We start from the raw sequence: 20,625 nt of genomic DNA on the forward strand, positions 1-20,625 counted from the left end.
TTTCGTCCAAGGAAAAAAAAGTTTATTCCTCTTCTGTGCGAATTTGGCATAGCCAGGCCCTGCATTGCCTTTGGGAAAGAGCTGGATTGTTATGGTATATGGACAATTTTAACTGTATATGACAGTTAAACTGGATTTTGTATTTACTCCTCTACTTCATTTGTAACGGAAATAAATCTTTGTCCTTTTGTTTGTAATTAAGTGTCACTGACTTTTTCTGACTTTCCATACCCTCCTGAGTAGGGTGATAATACAAACCACCCCCACCGGTAGAGTGATGATACAAAGAAAGATACGCACCCTGTGCTGCGCCTTGCATTTCGTTGTGTCTGTGTCACCTGGGTTTTTTGTTTGGACCGGCTGGAATTTCTGGAGGGAACAGGGGAGGGCGAGGAGGCAAGGCCAGATGTGGTTTAACAAACTCCTGTCAACCCTGGAGTCCGCCGTCTGTTCCAAAGCTCTCCTTTAGGGCTGAGAAAGCAGTCAGGTGCTCAGTCTGCATCTCCCGCCTGTGGCAGGGGAGGCGAGACTGGCTCGGTGCATGGGACGCCAGCCCAGCCAAGGGTACCTCTGCTGAACAGGAGCAGGTCCGGAGGCCTAGGCTCTGCTGATAGCTCTGCGGGGATAGTTGCGTCAGCAAGCTCCCTCGCAGAGATACAACTGACGCTGGCAGAGGGGTCTGTACCTCCTTCCCCCAAGAAAAATGCATTCAGAAGGTTTTTTTCATGGCTCTGGATGGGGGCTTTTGCCAGAAGAACCTTGTTGCGTAGTTCCCCGAGATATGATTTTCCTGCGGTCCTTATTTCACCAAAACCCCCCAGATCTTCTGATTTATTTTGGTGTGTCAGGGACTTGCATGATTCTGCCCTAGGAGCCAGGAGGCATGCAGGCCTGTGAGACCAACCTCAGGCAGAGGCAGGGTTGCATGCAACCTTATCTGGAAAGCTTGACTAGTCATGGCCAAGTGAGAAGAAACAATTACTTATGGTAGCAACAGACGCCGAGAGATGGGCTGAAGAGTCGTATTTTATTATAAGTAATCTCTGATTGTCCCAGCATTGAGCCTATCCAGTGGAGAAGATTTTTCTTTTGAAGACAATGTTATTTCTGTCCTTTGGCAGCAGTACCAGAAGTGCTTGTTCTTGCCTCCTGCACCCTAGGCCGATGAGCTTTTTGGATTGCAGAGAAGGGTTTCCCACAGCAGCGGGCTGACACCTGCGTTCACCTGAGGCAACAGCAGCATCTGTGAGAACAATTCATCAAGCAACAACAGTAGCTAATGGAGGATGTAACAGGCTCTCAGGGGTGAGAAGGGGAACTCCACCCGAGTCTCCGGGAAATGACTTGGCTTGCACTTCCATAGCCCAGCCGTTTGTTTTAGGACATAGTTTGTCATCAAGCTGGAGCTTGCTGGCCCTACAACAGGCCAGTTAAACAGTGGCTCCCTGGCCACCCCATCCCAATCCATCATGCCAGGACTGGAAGAGGCTGGTCAGGAAATAGCAACTCTGGAGATGTCTGCTGCGGTGGGAGTGGCCGTTGCCCACTGGGCTGAGCTGAGCAACTTCTGGTCATCTGATCTGAGCATACGGGGATCCCCAGGGCCACAATAAGGTGGCACGATATTTAGTTATGAGCTTTCCAAAAATGGGCTGCGTCCAGCCCCGTGCTGGACTCCGGAAGAGAAACAGTACAGCTTTGGCTCCCCAGATATTCCCCTTGCTTGAGCCCTGTTGCAGGTTGGAGCCTGGTCAGGTTGTTTAAGTAGCAGCCAGCTGGACACACAGGGAGAGATGCGCCAGTATGAATTAATTCTCTCTCTAGCTCCTGCCTCTACCCTTACCTATGTAACACTCAAAATCTTGTTATGGACAACAAAAGGAATCCTATAAACGAACGGAAGGATTTACCATTAGTTTGTGCAAAAGGTTTAACAATATTTAGTGTTCCCAATTATTAGGCTAGCTGCAATAACATCTATTCATAGTTCATATGAATATAGGAAAGCCTTTGTAAAACAACTGAAATTTTTTATTTAAAAAAAATAAATCCTGATATCTACCCCTGCTTTCTGGTATTATATTCACCCTTCCTGTGTCCTCCTGGGTCCTGAGGTGCGCTGCTGCAGTGTGTGTGTGTATATGTGTGCAGGGAGAGGTGTTTACCATTTATGGCCAGCATCCTGATGTCTTTCTTTAACAGACGGATCATGATGTTCCTGTTGGAGGTTTCTTCTTCTCCATCAGGAAGCACATGCTGTTGATGCTGATGGTTTCTTCCTTCTCACTGTAGGGATGCACTTCAGTTTATATCTGTATGTTTTCTTAACACAGTCTGCCTATATGATCATGCTTCGCATTGGTTCACCAATTCTTTTTTTTCCCCTTGTTCTCCTTGTTGTCTCTAAAACTGCTTTTACTTGAATAACGTGAGTTTGCACTCCTGCAGTGATCAGTGACTGACCGCTGTGATTTGGCTTGATAGGCTGGGACCTCTGGCGTCGCCCTGTGCCTGCGCTCTGACACATCTCGTTTGTTCTGGAATCACGGGCTGTTCAAGCCGCACAGAGTAACTACTTGTTATCTGTACAAACTAACACTAGAACAAATGTGGGTGGTAGTTACTTTTCTGCTAGATGATTGCTTCCACAGCTAGACAAGCTAAAATCAGCTCTGGCAAAGACAAGACAAGGCAAATCCTAGTACTCCACACCGTGAGGTCAATACACAGCCATGGCCTCTAAGTAGTAAGGGCAAAAACAGTGCTTACAGGCGACATCTAAGACTAGGTCCCACCTACCTGCACAACCAAGAGACCCCCCTCCGCTGGGCTGGGAGAGGACCCCGTCTCTTGAGATGCGCAGATAGAGTTTGTTCTCCTTCTTGCTGTGTCTCTGGGCTCTCAGTCTGTAGTGTCCTTGTCTCCTACCCTCTCAGCAGGCAGGTCCTAGGGGTGAAGGTGAGACGAACATAGCCCCGTATCCTCTGCTGGCTTTGTGTTCACTGACACCAGCAGAGTCCCTGCTGTGGGATGGAGGCTAGGAGCAGGGGTGGAGGATGGAGACACAAGGAAAGGGAGTAGAAATCTCAGCCCTGTGACTCTCATGATGGATTTTCTGCTGATCAGAAGGCAGCTAAGTATGTCTTTACCTAGCAAAAGGAAATATGGGCAGGAGAAATCTGAACAGAGTCCCATATGTGGCTGCCCCGTACGTGGCTGCTCTCTGTGTGAGAGCCCACACACCCTCCAAACACGGGCAATGTGGGATCGCGACATCCCCCAAACAAGAAGATCATGGGAAGCAGGGAGGGAGGGGAAAGACTTGCCTCAGTCTGTGATTGCTTGGGTCTAATCACAGAGCAGGGGGGGCCTGCCTTTTCTTTCACTAAATACACTACAGCCAATGTAGATGATTTCCTTGAGTACAGTCAACAGTGCAGGAGGATCTGAATCATGCACTTGAACAAAAATGCTTCATAGCAAATGCTTTTGAGATTGATTGGGAAATTTAATCCTACAGACAAGAAAAAGGCAGCTGAAAGAGCTCCAAGCCCTGGTCTTTTGCCATGCACATAGCACCTCGAGGAAGTCTGAGGCTGTGGGACTGGGCTCCTACCCACCTGTCAATCTAGGTGAATGCAGTTTGGCTGGGTAAAAGGAAAGCTGACTGGGTGGTCACATGAAAATCCTGTTCTCTGCAGACGTCCTCACATGGCTTTGTATGAACCCTGACCTCACAGGGTGGCTCTATTCTCCAGACGAGCAGAAACAACTCGCTCAGCCGTAGCTGTCTGGTGAGTGATCCCCCTCTCTGTCATGGCATGAAAGGCTGTGACTGGAGTATTATTGTTAGCGCCAGTGGCTTTAGTCACAGAGGCAGCAGAGCAAGACTCTGGCTTTGGAGCTTTCTGCAGGGAACATTCATTAAAAAAAAAAAAGTCACATTTCAGAGAACAATGTTCCTCCTTGGGTTGATGGGACACAAGTCACCTCTCTGTGGAGGTTTTCTCCCCCTCTTCCTTCCTAGAGAGCAGACAAGAGAAAGTCCCACTTTCCCACTTGAAGCAGTTAGGAAAAATGATTTCCAGCTTACCTACCCGAGCAGGTATAAGATATACTACCTCTCTGACACGGTAAGAGCTAGATAGAAATTTATCATCACTACCAGCAGTGAAACAATTAATGCTATTATTAACAAAGTTGTCACCTGTGAAGCTCCAGTAGAAAAAAAAATCTGTAAAAATGAGAGGCCTTCTCTCTTTATCAGCTACCCTGTCCCTGCTGCTGACAAATTGAGCAAGATATGACAAGCTACTTCATACTCTGCTCTGACTTCAGGACTCTCTTAACAGCCACAAAGTTTGCATTTTTGAGCATACCAAGAAAAATCTTCCTCCCCCTGCAGTCGGCGGCAGAACACCCATTAATTTCCGTGAGATCTGTATGTTGCTGTTTGTTTCTGCAAATTAAAGTGCATATCCCAGAGTGCATGGTAAATCTCCCATCCACAGCTCCACTATGGGGTGATGGGAGACCTGTAGCCCGCTGCCTTCACTTCAAGAGAGAGACCTTATGACCTCAGGCTCTGGTGACCCCAGGGTCCCCCGCCTAGGGACGCATTAGAGGTCTCCAGCGCTCAGCGGGGCTGTCCCCAATGCTAGGAAAGGATGGCTGTGGCTTTGCCTGAGCCGTGAAACTTGCTGAGGATGGAGATCTGCCACCTCCCTGGGGCCCCATCCCAGGGCTGCACCACCCTCCCAAAGGAGAAATGAAATTTCCGTGCACGCCTCGCAGAAATCTATCTTTGCCTTGTCCAAAAGCCACTTCAGAAAACGGGCGACTGCTGCTGGCCTCCTGCCCAGGGCCTTGTTCGAGGTCGCTCCCACCCGGCTCTGACCCCTGTGCTCCCAGCTGGGGAAGCAATCATTTTCCTGGACAGATTTCTGCACGCCCGCTGCCGCAGCCCGGTGTGTGTTTAGGCCAGATTGCCAGCAGGGAGCACTACCGGCTCGTGTCAGGGATGACAGCACCCACAGTAGCCTCAGTTTGGGTTTTTCCAGATTTTTGAGAAAGGGGCTGGGCTTTATCGTAGAGTTGATGTTCCTCTAACCTTGTTGACCGTGTGTACATGACGGTTCAACTATAATAGTTTCCAGTGCTTTATATGGCTGTAAGTGGTCACTTGACACAAGCTGATGCTTTCGTTCACATGTTGGTTTTATCCTGGGGCTCGCATACCATTGCCTATATTTCGAGCCCCTGGGGCTGCGCATGATAGGAAATTCAGTGGGATCGTTCGATCAAGTCTCCAGGTCATTGCTCCGGTCATTTCCCACTAGAAATGCTAAGTTACTGCTGTGAGCACCTGCAAACATGCGGCTAATTCTTGCATAAGAACTAATGCATAGCTATAAATCACAGCACTAAAATTACACCTTCACTCTGCAATTAAGTTTCAAAGGACAAGCGGTAATTTCTGGGGGCATATAATTCTGCACTTTTGAACCACTTTTGAAAATTACCTGGGCGGTGGTATGTACAGAAGAGAATATGGAGAAGAGCTCATTACTGAGACTAGAAAGCTCAGACCACACTCTTTGCCATACCAGTTGTGTCCCGGCTTCTTTGTTCTGCAATTTCTGTACCTCTCTGGGGAAAACCTCAAGTAATCCCAGAGAATTGTAGGTACCACCCATCTCAAAGTTGCAAATCCATTCAGATCGCTTGTCTTAACCATCGGGTTGAGGGAAATGGCTCTTCCCCATTTGGTGTTGATGAGCCCATCTCTGGAATGCTGGATCCAGTTTGGGCAACCCAGTACCAGAAAGGTGTTCATATACAGGAGTTCAGCCAGGTAGTTTGCAAGGCTTAGCTGACCTAGCAGTGGTGACAGTCCTGTGGTGAGAGGGAGCCAGGACTAGACATGGCCTTTCCCACCAGCACCCTTATGATTTATGACCAAATTCTGTAGAAAATCTTTCCTCCTCCCCAGCATGAAGCAAAACTTCCCCTTTCCCATCAACATACAGCCAGGCCACAGCAAGCTCATAAAAGCTTGCATCATTCGTGCAAGAGACACTCCACCAGAAAAGATACTGGCATTAGGTGGGAGTGGCCCTCCAGAAACCTCCATCCCCTGCTCCAGATCATGCTTAACATTAGCGTGGCACAACACTAACTAACTTGGGCGTTCCTTGGCAAGATGCACTGGCTTCTTCACTGGTGCGCTCCACTGGTCTCACTTGGAAAGGAAAGAATAGCTTGGGAAGCAACAGATTCACATACCAGTGATAAGTGATGAATTTCATTCCATCTCCCACGGAAACGCATGCTGAAAAATAGGTTTTAAAATTAAAATGGAGAAAAAAGTTGCTGTTCAGTGCAAAGCCCAGGACCTTTGGTCCTGTTGCAGGGATTCATGCCACTTGCTAGGAATTCTGTAGCCTTGTGAAGATCAAAATAATGTGGTCCTTATTTACATGCAGGCACCTGGCTGTTTGACTTAGAAGAGAAGACATCAAATGAAAAGGAAATTCCAAAATCCATCGGATGATTGTAAACCCCTCTGTTTTGCTCCCACCTCTCTGTTTCGCTTCCTCCTCTACCTGCTTGTAGCCAAGCTGAGCCTTGTTCGAAATGGATAGAAGAGTACACTTTGCAATTGTCTTTGGAGACAAGCACCATCAAATAACTCCTAAGGTCAAGCATAAATGTGGTAGTCCTGGTTATCTACATAAGCTGCCTAAGAGGAGTCTGTTAAAGAGCCAGACTGTAACTCGCTGTCAATGATTACTGTGGTTGCAAAGAGGAAAGGCTGACAGCTACTCCAAAGTGTTTACATTCCTATTTTTAAATCCATCTGGTATGTAACTGGCAATTAATTTAATTCCAGAAGCCTGGATCCGACTGGACCGAGGGAGACATCTTAGACAGGACTCTGAAAGACATTAGGCCCCTGTGCCCAAAATGTGATGTGAAATGCAGACTAACCTGCACGCAGCTGTTTGAGCCGAAAGCCCCCATGGGTCCCACATCCTGTGCTGTGTGTCTGCTCAGCTCTGACCTGCCTGAGGACTGTGGGTTTTGGGGTCACAAGTAACAGAACTTCCCTAGGAGCTGCACACAGATTTTTTTTTCCCATGGTTGCACACTTGGGTTGTTGTTTTCACAGTGCTTTTTCTCCTGTAATCTTTGTTGCCAAGGGATTTTCTCCATCCTCCCTTGAGTTTTATACCGTGCCTCCACCTGGGGCTGTCCTTCAACAGAGGGGGGTTTCTTCAACACGTCCTTCCGGGGATCGTGATACAGCATCCCGTCCTTCCTTCTCTGCCACAGAAGAGCTTCAGGCTCCTTCATGCCAGTCGTCTGGGGAAGAATCACAGTCATGTACGTTTGAAGTGACCTGAAGAGGTCATTTAGGTATGTAGGTTTCCTTTTATTTTCCTATTTAAGAGGGTAGATTTCCTTGATCAGTGCAGGCCTGGCTTTAAGATGGAAAGATGCTGTGAGGTGGGTTTGAAGGATCTCAAAGTGGTTTTAGAAACCTTGCCTCCAGCCTTTGGCCTGGGAGATTTGCAGTTTCTCGTCTCACCAAGTGTCTGGTGGCTGAGCAGCTTCTCAGCTGGGACAAGTCTCCCTGTGGCAGGAACCATGTCTGGCTCAGGACCTCCTTTGCCTTGATAATCTCTGGGGTCCCTGGAAGCTTGCTTAGATCTTGCTTAGAAAGGGCCTCATATACTTAGGGGGGCCCCGTCTCTTTCTGTCTTCACAGGTTTCCTAGAGGGATCTTGAGAGGTGAGTGGCAATGGGCAGAGGAGAATCTGGTCCTCCTGGCTATGATACCAGCTTCCCTCTCCTTAGGTTCCCTGCCATGGCCTTCACCCCTCAGGCGTCTAGAAAGTCTTCCCAAGCTTTTTAAGACATTGGCATAGGACATGTGGCCCAGAGAGCAGCTCACAGCAATGTGATCTGCACGATCCTGTTGCTTTAGCAAACGCCAAGCTGAATATCACCAAGAAGGAAATAATCACAGTGGTCGTACCTGCTTGACCCATTTGCCTTGCATGTCACAGTGCACCCACCTTAGTCTGCACGGCTCTTGGCGTCACAGAATCACAGAATGGCCAAGTTTGGAAGGGACCTCTGAAGATCATCTAGACCAACTGCTCTGCCCAAACAGGGTCGTCTAGAGCACATTGCACAGGATAGCGTCCAGACGGGTTTTGAATATCTCCAGCAAAGGAGACTCCACTACCTCTCTGGGCAACCTGTGTCACTGCTCTGTCACCCTCACAGCGAAGAAGTTCCACCAGGTTTAGGTGGAACTTCCTGTGGTTACGTTTCTGCCCGTTGCCTCTTGTCCTGTCACTGGGCACCACGGACAAGAGATTGGCCTCATCCTCTTGACACCCCCCCTTCAGATACTTATACACGTTGATCGGATCCCCCCTCAGTCTTCTCTTCTCCAGGCTGAACAGGCCCAGCTCTCGCAGCCTTTCTTCAGAGGAGACGTGCTCCAGCCCCCTCATCATCTTTGTAGCCCTCCGCTGGACTCTCTCCAGGAGTGCCATGTCTCTCTTGTCCTGGGGAGCCCAGAACTGGACACAGGACTCCAGGGGAGGCCTCCCCAGGGCTGAGGAGAGGGGCAGCATCACCTCCCTCCACCTGCTGCCAACACGCTTCCTACTGCACCCCAGGGCACCCCATTGGCCTTCTTGGCCACAAGGGCACATTGCTGGCTCATGGTCAACTTGTTGTCCACCAGGACTCCCAGGTCCTTCTCTGCAGAGCTGCTTTCCAGCAGGTCAACCCCCAGCCTGTCCTGCTGCCTGGGGTTCTTCCTCCCCAGGTGCAGGACCCTGCTCTTGCCTTTGTTGAATTTCATGAGGCTCCTTTCTGCTTGTCTCTCCAGCCTGTTGCGGTCCCTCTGAATGGCAGCACAGCCTTCTGGGGTATCAGCCCCTCCTCCCAGTCTTGTATCATCAGCGAACTTGCTGAGGGTGCACTCTGTCCCTTCATCCAGGTCACTGATGAATAAGTTAAATAATACTGGACCTGGTATTGACCCCTGGGGAACACCGCTAGCTACAGACGTCCAAAAGTTATTTTTGGGAGAGTGTGAACACAGTCCCCCACTACTACAAACTATGCAGTTGACTTTCCTGCATTTAGGGAAACTGCAGGGGCCAGCACACCTGGAATGCAAAGGATGAGCATTACTTTGAGAAAACCACCTACCTGATCATGGTGTCTCCCCTACCAGGTTACTTACTGCATGGCTCTTGGTCTACATGGCAGAATGGGACATCCTGGAAGAGCTTTGCTAAGCCCTATCACTAATATAGCACAGCCGAGAGGAGAGTGTAATGTCGGGCACTGACCCAGCACCCTGTGCTGGCCCCATAGCTCAAAAGCCATCTGGCTGCACCTGCTACTCACTTTGTTAATGGCGCTGGGTAAAGAGGAGCCACAGCTCCTCCCTGGGGACAGGATGAAGGAGGGAAGGAAGGGATAGACTTGTGCATTGTGTTAGCAGAATGGCAGCCTCTCTCCCCAAGATATAGCAGCTCTTTCCAGCTGATCATCAGCCCCATTCAGACGGCAGAACCCTTCTCAGAGGTGCAGAAGGACCCCTGTGTGTCCTACTTTTCACCTGAACCCCTGTATATTCCCTACAAGCAAGGCGCTCTGGCATCTGTTTGCTTGTCAGAGGAAGAAACACTAGTTGTGAGTAAAAGTGCTGATAAGGAAAGTGTTATCGCTGTCTTGGTTATTCTGTGATAAGATATGTTACATGAAGGCACGCCTTTCTTACGGGCTGCAGGAGCAACCAGTTAGAGTGGGAGCAGCTTTAACAAGAAGAGCGCTGTAGCCTGGCTAGCTCCAGGACCCCTTGTCCAGTGATGGCATCTTCCCAGTAGGAAGAGGTGCTTTTTATGGCCTGTTCTGGTTCCCTTGAGCCAGTTCCCACAGAGAGCTCCCTAGACCTAGCAGTGCCAGAACAGCGCCACTGTACACATGTGTGCACAGCGCCTCAGTTTTCTTCTTCCCAGGCAAGCAGAATAGTCCACAGAAGTCAAAACGGTTCAAGGTGGCCATATGCATCAGCGTCCCACAGTTCCCTTGAATACCGCAGACATACGAGACTCTCAGTGTTTTCTAGGCAAAGCAGGTGGAAACAGATGACCCCCAGCCTGAGGTGACTGGCTTATAGCAATGCTCATGGCCAGGCTGAAGGTAGCTTGTCTAGAGTTGCAAGAGCTGGGAGCCCAGCCAAGTCCACAGCAATTGCTGCAGACAGGAGGCCTGGCAGAGGCTCCCAAGCCCAGCACCTGGTCCCTGGGGTGGCTGGCCCTCACTTTCCTCTCAGGTGGCTGAGGGCAATGGGGCTCCTGTAGGAAATTTGCCTCATCTGGCTGACACTGGTCCCCCTTGCACGGCCACAGGTGGCAGAGGCTACCAGGAAGCGGGTGCCCTCCACAGCATCTGGGACTCCCCTCAGCCCTCCTCCAGAAGAGGAGGGTGTCCCAATGGGATCCTCCCTGTGAGTGGGCAACTAATGTGGCCTCCTGTTCACAGAAATCTTGTGCCAAGCCTTCACCACCACTTCCAGCTTCACTTGAACAGCACTGGAAAGGGGGAAAACATGGGTATTTTTTGTCCTCCTTGACTGATGGGGGCAATGAGGGGAGTCTAAAGCCTTACAGAAGTGGGAACTGGTGAGACAGAAGGGTCTCATGGGCTGTTCCTCTGCCTCTGTGGGATCCCCCTGGCAGGAGGAGCTCCTGCAATCTGGCCTCCTCACAACACAGTGTGGACAGCTATGCTTGCAGGAGGAACCCAGCAAAGTGTTTGTGATGGCACTGAACCGTAACACCGCTTCCTCCTTTCAGCTCCGCTTTGGGCTGGTGTAACCTAATCTGCACGTCGGCCTGCCTTTTACCACCACCTTGGTCTGAATACAGCATCCTCCCCAGTCCGGCCACAGAGAGCCTGAAAACCTTCCCTGGATTTGACCAGCAAACAGCCATTGCTCTGCAATGACTTCCCTCTTCTGTGGACTGGTGAAGGCTCCAGAGGCATCACTTTCCTCTGAAAGACCTGCACCCCCCCAGCCTCTTGTGACCTGTTCTCCTACACCTTTGTCTAACTGAGCTGGAAATGTCACTTTCCTGGGTTTCCTCCATGTTACAGAGCTTCCACAAGTCCCTTGGGCTGTATTTTAAGTAGATGGTGTTATGAATGAGTACAGGAAGAGGCTTGGGTAGCTCATGGAAGAAAACAAGAGATCTTGCACTGCTCCCTTCTGTAACTGGTGCTCGAGGGGATAACACAACTTTATGTTAGTTGGGAAGTCTGGGATCACCTATTACAGACATCAAAGTGATGCCAAGATACCTGAATGGGGAACTGGTCCCTCCAGTAATTGCCCATGGGAAATGTGCTGCACTCGTTTGCTTACAGGGCTAGTGGAAGATTTCTGCTTTGACAACCACAAGGTGCTTTAGCGCCTCTGGCATTGTAACTGCAGAGGTGAAACTAGGATTTCAGAAGATGGAGAGGATGCTGCGCTAAACACAAGTGTGCTATAGTCCCTCGTGCTATATCCCTGGGACCAACGCAGGTGAAGGCGCAACATGCAGATATCTGTGAAGCCTTCATGGCTCTGAGCCACTGGCAGGGACATCTCACTGGTTATTCAGCCATAAAAATCCATAAATCCCTCAAAATCAAGAGTGACCTCAGGGCTGGCCAGCCCTGTGCTCTGGGAGACCAGCCAAGGAATTCACTAAGTCAGATAACGGCAACAGAGAGCCCCATCCCACCCCAAGATGAAGAAGACCATCTGGATATTACAGAAACCTAGAAAAGCTGCCCACACATGCACAGAGGAGAAGACCTCAACACCCAAAACGTATGAAGACAGAAAGGAAGTCACATTCTGTCATTACTTCATGAGAAAGTCTGGGTTCACGACACAGGCACCATGAGGCATCCATGTGTTTGAAATCTTGCCCTGAAGGCTAGCTGGGGAGCCAGCTGTGCAGAGGGGCCTTCTGTCCTTGTCCCACATGGCATTTTCCTAACAAAATTGTATGGTTCAGCCTATTCTTAGTCCGTCACACACAGCTATTTTCATCCATCTTTCGTCTGGCCAATGCAGCTCAGCAGGGTTGGAGTGAATTCACTCAGCAGATAAAAACAAAACACTTTCCAGGCTTTAGGAAAGTGAATAAGGTACCAGAGAGGAAAACTGACTGTGAGAAAGATCTTCAGACTGAAGATAATGGTGCAAGGGGCTGTAGGGTTCACCATGCAGAAAAAAGTCCCCGCCACAGAGCTCCAGCCACCTAAAAGTCTCAGTGGGGTTTAGCTTCGCAATATGACTTGCATTTCTGCTGAGGAAATCAAAACTGCCTTTTGGAAACCTGGACGAGTGCTGGTTTGTACACTTAGGCTGTACACCTAAACTGCATACCAGTAGGGCACCAGTTCGGAGTTTTCTAGGACCACCATACAGGGGAGACATGCTGGCAGAGAGGGCAGGGGGAGCATGAACCATCCTCTGCAGGCAATTCCAAAAGGACTGCCTTTCCAGATGCAACTGCATTTCCCCTATCACAGCCTAAAAGTAGTATAAGAAGGGGACTTGCCAGGAGAGCTGAGTTTTATTACTCACATGGAAACAGCTGATCTAAATCACTCTACAATGCTTGAGTTTATCAGACAGAAGACAAAACAAAAAATTAAAATAGAACTGGTGTGTAGTATTCATTATCCTGGTGGTCATTTTCCAGAGGAATATTCAAAGCCTCCGGAATTTCTGCTTCAGCTGGTTTCAGGACTGCCTCTTCACCTGTAAAGCATTTAAGAGACAGATCATGCCACATTAGAGGGCTCTTGAGCTTTACCCCTCAATGCTGTGCTGAACTAAAACTCTAGTGGCTGGACTCCTGTGGTTGCACGATACCTGAAATGGTTTCTGGCAGCTTTTCTGCTTTTTAAATGGCACGGCAATGCCCTGGATTGTGGAGGAGAGCTGGAAGGAGTAAACCCCAATGGGTTCAGAGGCAGAAGACAAATAAATGCAGCCCTAAAGTTGGTGATTTTCAAGATCTCAGGGCTTGGATCTCCAGGGTGCTGGATTCATGTGACATGTCCTGTCTAGCATCTGGCCCCAAGTTGCAGAATGGTTATTTTCCATGGCACAAGCCTATACCATGCCTTGCAGCAGAAGGCTTCTCCTTCCCTCCCCCTGCAATGTGCACTAGAAATGCAAAGGGCTCCCAAGGCTCCCTGGCTCATTGCTTGTTGAAGCTCTGGGATCGAAGGATGCTTGCCTCCTGTGAAACATAGATCCCAGGTTTTCCTAGTTTTGAAGCAACCCATATGCTTAGTTCACACTGACTGTTAAAAGAAATTGTCTTTCTTCTTCCCAAGCCAGATCTGAGAATAAGTTCTGCTGGCGCAAGCAGCATTCACAGTGAATGGATGTCCTGAGCCCAGACCGCAATTTGCTGTTCAGACAAGTTTAGGTCCCGTCCCGGCTCAGCCCTAGGAGCCCTTGCTCAGGTGAGTCCAAAAGAGGGTAGCTCCCAGCAAACATTCACACTTTGTTCCAGCTCCCACCTCTGCCTTCCCACCACCCTGGGGTCAGACTGGTAGATTGTGGCTGGAGCACGTTTGCGCCTTGGTGCTCCCTGACCAGCAGTCTTCAGAGACTGTGTCACGCTGTCTTGGGTCTTGGCAGAAATGTGAGGACCACGGTGACCCACCATCATGCTTGGCTAAGCCTGACCCTCACTTTCTAATTGCTTTTGTTTCAGGCAGCAGAGGACCTCAGGCAGAAACTTGTCAGTGAACCAGCTGCTGCTGAGGACAAAGCGTCTTTGAACTTTCCTCCTATAAAGGTTAGGACACAGCCACTTGTTCTCAGTGTGAGAAGGCCCACACAGATGCTGTTGGGACAATGACCTGCTCAGAGATCAGAGGCTCCATGTCATTGACCTGCTGACAGCAGTGGGCTTTGATCACTCTCCATGACTTGGAGAGCAGCATCTGCCCCCTCACTCCAACCACCCCCTCACAGCTACCCTGATCAGGTTTCAGGAGCAGATACCTGGGCCCTTGTGCCAAGAGTTGGCTGTTGAAAACCTTGGCACATTTGTTGGCAAAAAACCTGGAAACGTGGCACTGCAGTCCCTGGACACTCACCCTATGGGGCCTTGCCCACCACCCCCTTGACTGCAGCCCCTATCCGGTAGCTCACCCTCTGGATACTGGCTCCCGTCCGCCAACTCCCTTTCCACAGCTCCCTGCAGGGTCCCACCAAAGAGCTCCTGAGTTGTGAGTGGGGGCGACGGGGCTTGACACGCTGGCGTGGGCGCTGCCGGCTCAGTCAGTGGGTGCTCAGTTTCCTCCAGCACTTCGGGCTGAGGGTCTGGCTCTGGATTGGGCTCCGGACTGGGCTCCGTAACCGGCTGGCGGCCTCGTCCTCTCCCTGCTCCTCTGCCTCTCTTTTGCCGTTTGCTCTTCTCCTGCTCCCTGCCGGGACACAGACAAGGAGTTGGGCACAGAGGAGACATCTTTCTCTCTTCATCTGGTATTGGTTTCCTCACTCAAGATCCCAGAGCCTGCTGCCCAGAAAGAGCTTTGCCAGGCCCCAAGCTGTGAGTGTCACCTGTTTTATCCCAACAAAAACTGCATTTTTGCATTTAAAAAAAAAAAACAACTACATTAAATTGCTCAGTCCCTTGATCCCAACCCGGAGCTCTAGCAGCTGCTGGCTACAGGCTATCTGCTTGAGCAGGGACCTCTCCCTTCAAGAGATGTAGGGAGCACAGCTCAGCCCTGTCCCCCCAAGCCAACTGCCCTAGTGCCCACAGTACGCTGCACTCCCCCAGTCTGGGCATGGGCACAGGCAATGCGAAACAGGAGCTGCTGCTGACTAGCTTGTGCAGGTAAGAGATATTTTCTGGCACCCACCTAAATCCCAGGGAACAAGAGGCAGGGCTGTGGCAAGGGAGTCTCTTCCAGCTCTCCGTCACTGCATGAGCACAGAGTTGCTGGGCTGCTATGCCTGAGCACAGGTTACGCGTAGAATACAATGACTCCATGGTGTAAGTAAAATTTACCCCAGAACCCACTGAATTGAGTCTTTCTCCTGGGCTTCTGCTTTTCTTTTCCGGAGCAACTCCCGGTCTCTCAAGCGGCGTGTGATGATGACATCTACAAGAACAAATTGAGTGCTAACATGACGTCCTGGCCAAGAAACAATGCAATCCCTCCCTGCCTGGTGACAGCCCTAATGCAGGTGACCAGGCTCTTGCAGGAGCAAATGACACTCCATGCAAAGCTCCCAGGCACCTGTGCTGTAAGTTACCCTGAATTTCTAGTATTCATTTTCCTCCTACTGCTGCAGCCTTTGAGTGACTCTTTCCCAACCTGCTCATCACTGTAGGGACCTGGGGCAGAGGAGGCATGAAGGCACCATGAAATCCTTCAACCACACATTACTTCAGGCTGCAAGATAATTCTCTGTGTTTGTCCCATCCACTCTTTCCGATGTAGCTGCTATTGACCACTGCTGCAATCAGGAGGCTTGTCTAGGTGGAGTAAAGGCCAACAAGTTGAGCAGAGCTGTTCATATGCTTAGTTGGCTGGTCCCACCATGAGGCATTCAGGATACTGAGGTATTTCCCTGCTCTGTGGGGAATTCCCTGCTACATGGGGAATGTCTGTGACTCTCAAACCATTTCACTGTGGCCACTATCTAGGTCGTGTCCACCGGAAAATTACCGGCAAGCGGGACTGATAGCCTTCTCCAAGTGGCTTTGTTACAAAACCTTGCCCTGCAGAAGGGCCAGCCCTGCCACATAGGAAAAGGTCTGTGAGGCAGAAGGCTGAGCCAAAGGACACCGTATTTCCCTTCTGTGTATACTCCTGTGTGTTACGCTGATTGATCCCCTGTAGGGTCTGGTGAGCCAGAGACCAGGACATGGTGGTGGTGAGGAGATTGGCCCCAGAGACCACACAAGTAGCCCCAAGCTGGTTTGCAGCTGTAAGGAGGGCCATGGCAGGGCTGAAGATAGATAGACTCATGTGAGAAGGCTCCAATGACATTTCATTTGAGTAAGACACTGAGGTTACCTGCAGCCGCCAGGAGAAAGGACCCCAGTCACCTGAGCTCTGAGATGCCTTCATAGGCCAAGTAAGCTGTGCCCATTTCACTGGCTAGTAAGCACTCCAACTGGCCTCCTGAGACAAGAGACATCTCAGCCAACTTCAGCTAGACAAACCAATGCCTGAATTTCACTGAGGCCCATACAAACTTTTCTTCTGCAAGTCCTAGAACTGACAACTTCCCTGACCACATGGCAATAGGCCTTATGGTTTCTGATCCCATCAGCCCTGAATTTTCTATTTTGGACTCCAGCTTGTGCTAATAAAGACCTGTCTTAGACAAGGTAGCGTGAGGCTGTTCCCTTTAGACAAAAGGCATTGTTCAGTAGGCATAACACTTCTCTGGGGCCTGGAGGTAGAGGAGAATCTTCCCCCCTAGACACAGAAGAGGTCATAACAGCATTGATTTTCAGAGTTTCAGCAAAACTCATACCACGAACAAGCAACAAAGCTACTACCTGCTCCTTACAGATGCAATCATGAAGAGCTTCCATGAAAAGCCTCAGCTCACACTAAAATATTAAGCCAAATCAGCACAGGAGCGTCATTTTATCCTTCCCTTGTCCAGCTGCGATAACTGGCAAGGCAAGATGGCTTCCCAAGACCGAGCTGGGACCAGAGCTCTTGTGTCCCAGATGTCTGTGTTAGCCATGAGAAAAGCCTTTTTCATAGCCCGAGACAGGAAAGAGTAAAACTAACAGTAGGAGCCCAGCTCTGCCCAAAGGAGTTCTTTGCACAAGCCACTAGTGATAATTAGTAATAATCATGGAGTAATTTAGCTTGGAAAGAAACTCTGATGTCTCTGCTCCAACGTCCTTTCCAAAGCCCGACCGACTTAAAAATTATATAAAGTTGTTCAGTGCCTTGTCCAGCTGAGTTGGGAAGATCTTGAAGACAATATCTCTGGTCCTGGCACCACTCTTACGGTGAGAAAATTTTCCTTTATATGTAAAGGTGTCTCCTTGTGCCATGTTCTCCATCCTTCAACAGTCTTGGTGGCCCTGCTCTGGACTCATCCCAGCTTGCTTATGTCCTTATACTGAGTTGCCAAAATCTGGTCACAGTATTCCAGATGCTGTCTAAGAATGACAACAACCACAAAGGCAACAAAAGCAATCCTCCATTGTGCTTTGTCTCTTGGTTTGTTCTATTATTTTATTGTTGCCTTTTGTATAGCAGTTCCAGGAGCTCTCTTGGTTTGAGCACAGCAAAGACTTGCAGGAGAAGACAGCTCCTCTCCCACAAAAGCTTTCAGTCTCACTAGTCCAAAGACAGAGGACACAGCAGGATGCAATACAGAAGTGAAGACCACAACATGCACAGATACTGGCAGAGCTTCTCAGTCCTGGCTGAGGCATTTCAGTATTACCAGAGAAGGTGCCAGCCTTGGAGATGAAAACCACTGTGCTTGAACTGGACGACGTACAGTGGGGTGGATGTTCCCCCAGAGGGAGGCTGTTCCCCAGCGTGAAGCAGTATCAGAGACAACAGGGACACAGCCAGCAGGAAATAACCCCACCAGTCACACAGCAAAAGGCAGAAAGCTGCCTGGGAAGAGGTAGCTACAAGTCACAGCAGCAGGATTTGCACGGGGATCCAATTTAACTACTTAATCCTTTGCATATCCCTGTGCAGGCAAAACCAGCCTTCTTTCTCTTTCAAAATTACTTGAGACCAGAAAAAGCACTTTTAGCTGCTTGCCATCAGTCTCTTTCCCAACCCATCCTGAGCAGTAAGTTTAGCACAGTTAGAAAACACCCCTCATTCATTGCTAGCTTGTCCAAGCTTGTTCCAAAGCTTCCGGTCGCCTCCCCACACGAGGCAGGAAAGATTGCACTAAAAAGGTCAGCAACCTGGTGAAAAAAATATCTAGCCCAACACGCAAAGGTACAGAAGTGAAATGAAAAAAATACTTCCAGCTAAAAGGAACAGTGAAACGGTATTGCTAGTCTACAGACTATATTGACAGTGGCTGAGGGATTTTATCTGAGTTAAAAAGCCTTTTATAGGTGCTTCTGCTTTTGGGATCTGAAATACAACCGGAAAAAAACCCACAGATTTTTGCAGTTAAATGTGTCTCCTCTGTTCCCCAAGCATCAACTGGAAATTAGTAACTCCTTCTTTAGAAGGCATTAGTGGCATTAGCTCCTCCCTTCAAAAATTCGAGTTAGGAGTGGTGTCAGCGTTACCTGGCACAGCGTATTCCTCACGAGGTGCAGAGGGTGGCAGGGAAGGGTCCGAGTAAGCATGGTCTTTACCTAAACTCTCCATTGCTCTTTGCAGTTTTAAATAATAAGCAGCTTAGTTCCTTGGGAAGGTCATCTGGAGTTAGTGGCGCAGCAAAAGGAGAACTTGAAAAAAGTGCAGATTGCCCGCCCAAAACAGCTTATCTGGCCAGGCCACTAGCACGGCAATAATATTCTCCTTATCATAGCGCAAAGGTGTGTGAGTGTCTGCCCAGGTCCTACTGCATTGATCGCAAAACATGTTAGTGCTTCTATACAGCAAGTAATTCCACTTTGCATACGAAGTTTATACTCACTGCTGCTAAACTGTGACTCGGATGCCCTCCTTTCTAACGGAGAGTGGCAGCACGGCAGGGCGGGATGCTGCACTGTCTCGTGGCTGATTTCCAGAGATGCAGGGAGGTGCTATCAGCCCTCAAGGACCTGTTGCGTGAGGTGTGAAATGGGACATAAGCTATTCAAAATATTTGTGCCTAGGCTGCCAGCAGACCACAGGGCCCAGCAGTGCTGGTGGGAAGGGACCTGTGTCTCCAGTCCAGCCCCCTCAATCACAGCAGGACTAGTCCCCAGCACCAGGCCCAGCTGGCTGTGACTGTGTGCAACCGAACTGTGGAAATCCCCAAGGACTGGGTTTCCACCCAAACTCTCTGGTGGCTTGTCCAAGGGCTGTACCACCTTACTGGGAAATCCAGGCAAAATAATGAATCCGTACAGAGGTTCCCGCCAAGGGATTACACACATTGAGGATTCCCTGAAGACTCATTGGTCCTGTACCCAACCGCTCGCCCACAAGCTCGAGGGCAAATCACATCCCTTGTGAAGCAGGCTGGCAATAGGCAGCACCAGTGGGAGCAACGAGGCTGGATCCATGCTCTCACAGGAGCATAGCCTTTAGTGGTTGTTCCTAGCACACTCCTGGGTCGGTGTGGTCTGCGTGGCTGGGGCACCTGGGTCAGCCTGCCCCTGTTTCCTGTGTGTAAGACAAGGCACAAATTCAGCCCTCCTCTGCAAAATGCTTTGAGAGTTTCTCACGCAGGGGCGCAGCAGAAGAGCTTAAGATTATACACATGTGTAACAGCTCTGCTGGACCAGGGGGCACATCACTACTTCGGCCGCAGTTTCTAACACTCTCAATACTGAGTATATGGGATGCAGCTTTTACCAATGCTCATCTCCTTGTGATACTCAAATGCTCAGGCTAAGGACTGGCTCCAGTGCCTATAACCCCCCTGCAATGAATTCAGGGAGCTGCAAGGGTGGTACAAGACCCCTATAATGCGGCTACCACCCGGGTCCTCAGGGCATTGCCCCAGCAGTCATGGCAAGGGTGGTCTCCTCTCCAGGGCAGTCCCTAGAGGAGCACTTCCCAGGAGGTGAGCAGATCTGGCCTGCCTTGCATCCTTGCCGGGCTTTCTTTTACAAATAGCCTTTTCTCGCTGCAGTTTCCCTCTCTGGGGCAGTAAAAGCTCCAGTACAATTTCCAAATTGCATGTATGTGGGTTTCCTAAGATATAACCTTTGCGTCAGTGGTGGCCCAGACCCTGGGGGCTTGTGGTCATCTTTGCTGCTCTGCTGCCTTTCTGCTTATCCTTCATGTTACCACTTTCCTCTGGGACTCCTCCTCCCCTGTGTCCAACACAGATTATATGGCACCTCTGGAGAGGTGGGGCAGGTTTAACAGCCCCCAAAAGCAGCAGCAGGGTGGTGCCAGCAGAGCAGCTATGGGAAGGCTCTGATACGGGAGGGTGGGCCAGGAGAGTGCGTGGCACACGGAGATGTGGGGCTGCCAAGGCATTTGCGAGGGGGAGTTTCCGTCACAGGCAGAGAGAAGGTGCGTGGTGCCAGAAAGGCTGTGCATCTTGCAGTGCTGTGCGATGCTGCGTGGCTCAGTGGCACCCCTGCCTTGTGCAGGGCTTCTGAAAAGCCGACCTCCTAGGGTGCTCGCCTGTGGGAGACTCTGCTTGGGAGGCATGTGAACATGCACATGCCTGCAAGGAAGCTCACACTGGGGTTGGTGAGCTTCCACCCTGCTGCTGAAGCAGCTAGGTCTGCTCAGGCTGAGGCTCAGATCAGCTGTCCGTGTCCCCCCCCCACGGTGACCAGGAAGGATATAGGAGCACTAAGTCACTCTGAAGTCTGGTGAGCTCAGATAAATCACTCTTGACTCAGCAAAATATTGTCATATGACACTACAGAG

The 20,625-nt window shown here is 50.0% G+C and overlaps 1 protein-coding gene, 1 long non-coding RNA gene and 1 other non-coding gene across 5 annotated transcripts; all 3 read right to left on the bottom strand.

Moving 5' to 3' along the window:
• Positions 1-1,062: 1,062 nt before the first annotated feature.
• Positions 1,063-3,042, bottom strand: LOC138064845 (uncharacterized). Its single transcript, XR_011138106.1, has 3 exons — positions 2,800-3,042; positions 2,166-2,286; positions 1,063-1,243 (listed from the first exon to the last, which is right to left on the bottom strand). It is a non-coding gene; the product is annotated as an uncharacterized lncRNA (long non-coding RNA).
• Positions 3,043-9,106: 6,064 nt separating this feature from the next.
• On the bottom strand, positions 9,107-9,270 carry LOC138064876 (U1 spliceosomal RNA). The gene has a single exon (XR_011138133.1). It is a non-coding gene; the product is annotated as a U1 spliceosomal RNA (small nuclear RNA).
• A 3,377-nt stretch (positions 9,271-12,647) lies between these two features.
• On the bottom strand, positions 12,648-19,970 carry HEMGN (hemogen). 3 transcript variants are annotated; one of them, XM_009675350.2, is made up of 5 exons: positions 19,945-19,970; positions 18,372-19,398; positions 15,147-15,228; positions 14,270-14,544; positions 12,648-12,856 (listed from the first exon to the last, which is right to left on the bottom strand). In XM_009675350.2, the coding sequence occupies exons 2-5, from the start codon at positions 18,451-18,453 to the stop codon at positions 12,747-12,749; spliced, it is 549 nt and encodes a 182-aa protein (XP_009673645.1). In that variant the 5' UTR covers positions 18,454-19,398; positions 19,945-19,970; the 3' UTR covers positions 12,648-12,746. The 3 variants fall into 3 exon arrangements, with proteins under 3 accessions (XP_009673645.1, XP_009673644.1, XP_068783195.1); XM_009675349.2 differs by lacking the exon at positions 19,945-19,970 and having other exon boundaries at positions 12,651-12,856; positions 15,135-15,228; positions 18,372-18,731; XM_068927094.1 differs by lacking the exon at positions 19,945-19,970 and having other exon boundaries at positions 12,652-12,856; positions 14,986-15,228; positions 18,372-18,562.
• Positions 19,971-20,625: the final 655 nt, after the last annotated feature.

The sequence above is a fragment of the Struthio camelus genome, chromosome Z (genome assembly GCF_040807025.1).
Source record: "Struthio camelus isolate bStrCam1 chromosome Z, bStrCam1.hap1, whole genome shotgun sequence".
NCBI classification, from domain to species: domain Eukaryota; kingdom Metazoa; phylum Chordata; class Aves; order Struthioniformes; family Struthionidae; genus Struthio; species Struthio camelus.

What these genes read in the sequence shown, in the direction of transcription:
- HEMGN (XM_009675349.2), bottom strand. Translation starts at nt 18,453, where the DNA reads ATGGAGAGTTTAGGTAAAGACCATGCTTACTCGGACCCTTCCCTGCCA. An exon ending in TGAGGAATACGCTGTGCCAG is followed by an intron (nt 15,229 to 18,371) that starts GTAACGCTGACA and finishes TTGTTCTTGTAG; the next exon opens with ATGTCATCATCACACGCCGC. An exon ending in TCAATTCAGTGGGTTCTGGG is followed by an intron (nt 14,545 to 15,134) that starts GTAAATTTTACT and finishes GTGTCCCGGCAG; the next exon opens with GGAGCAGGAGAAGAGCAAAC.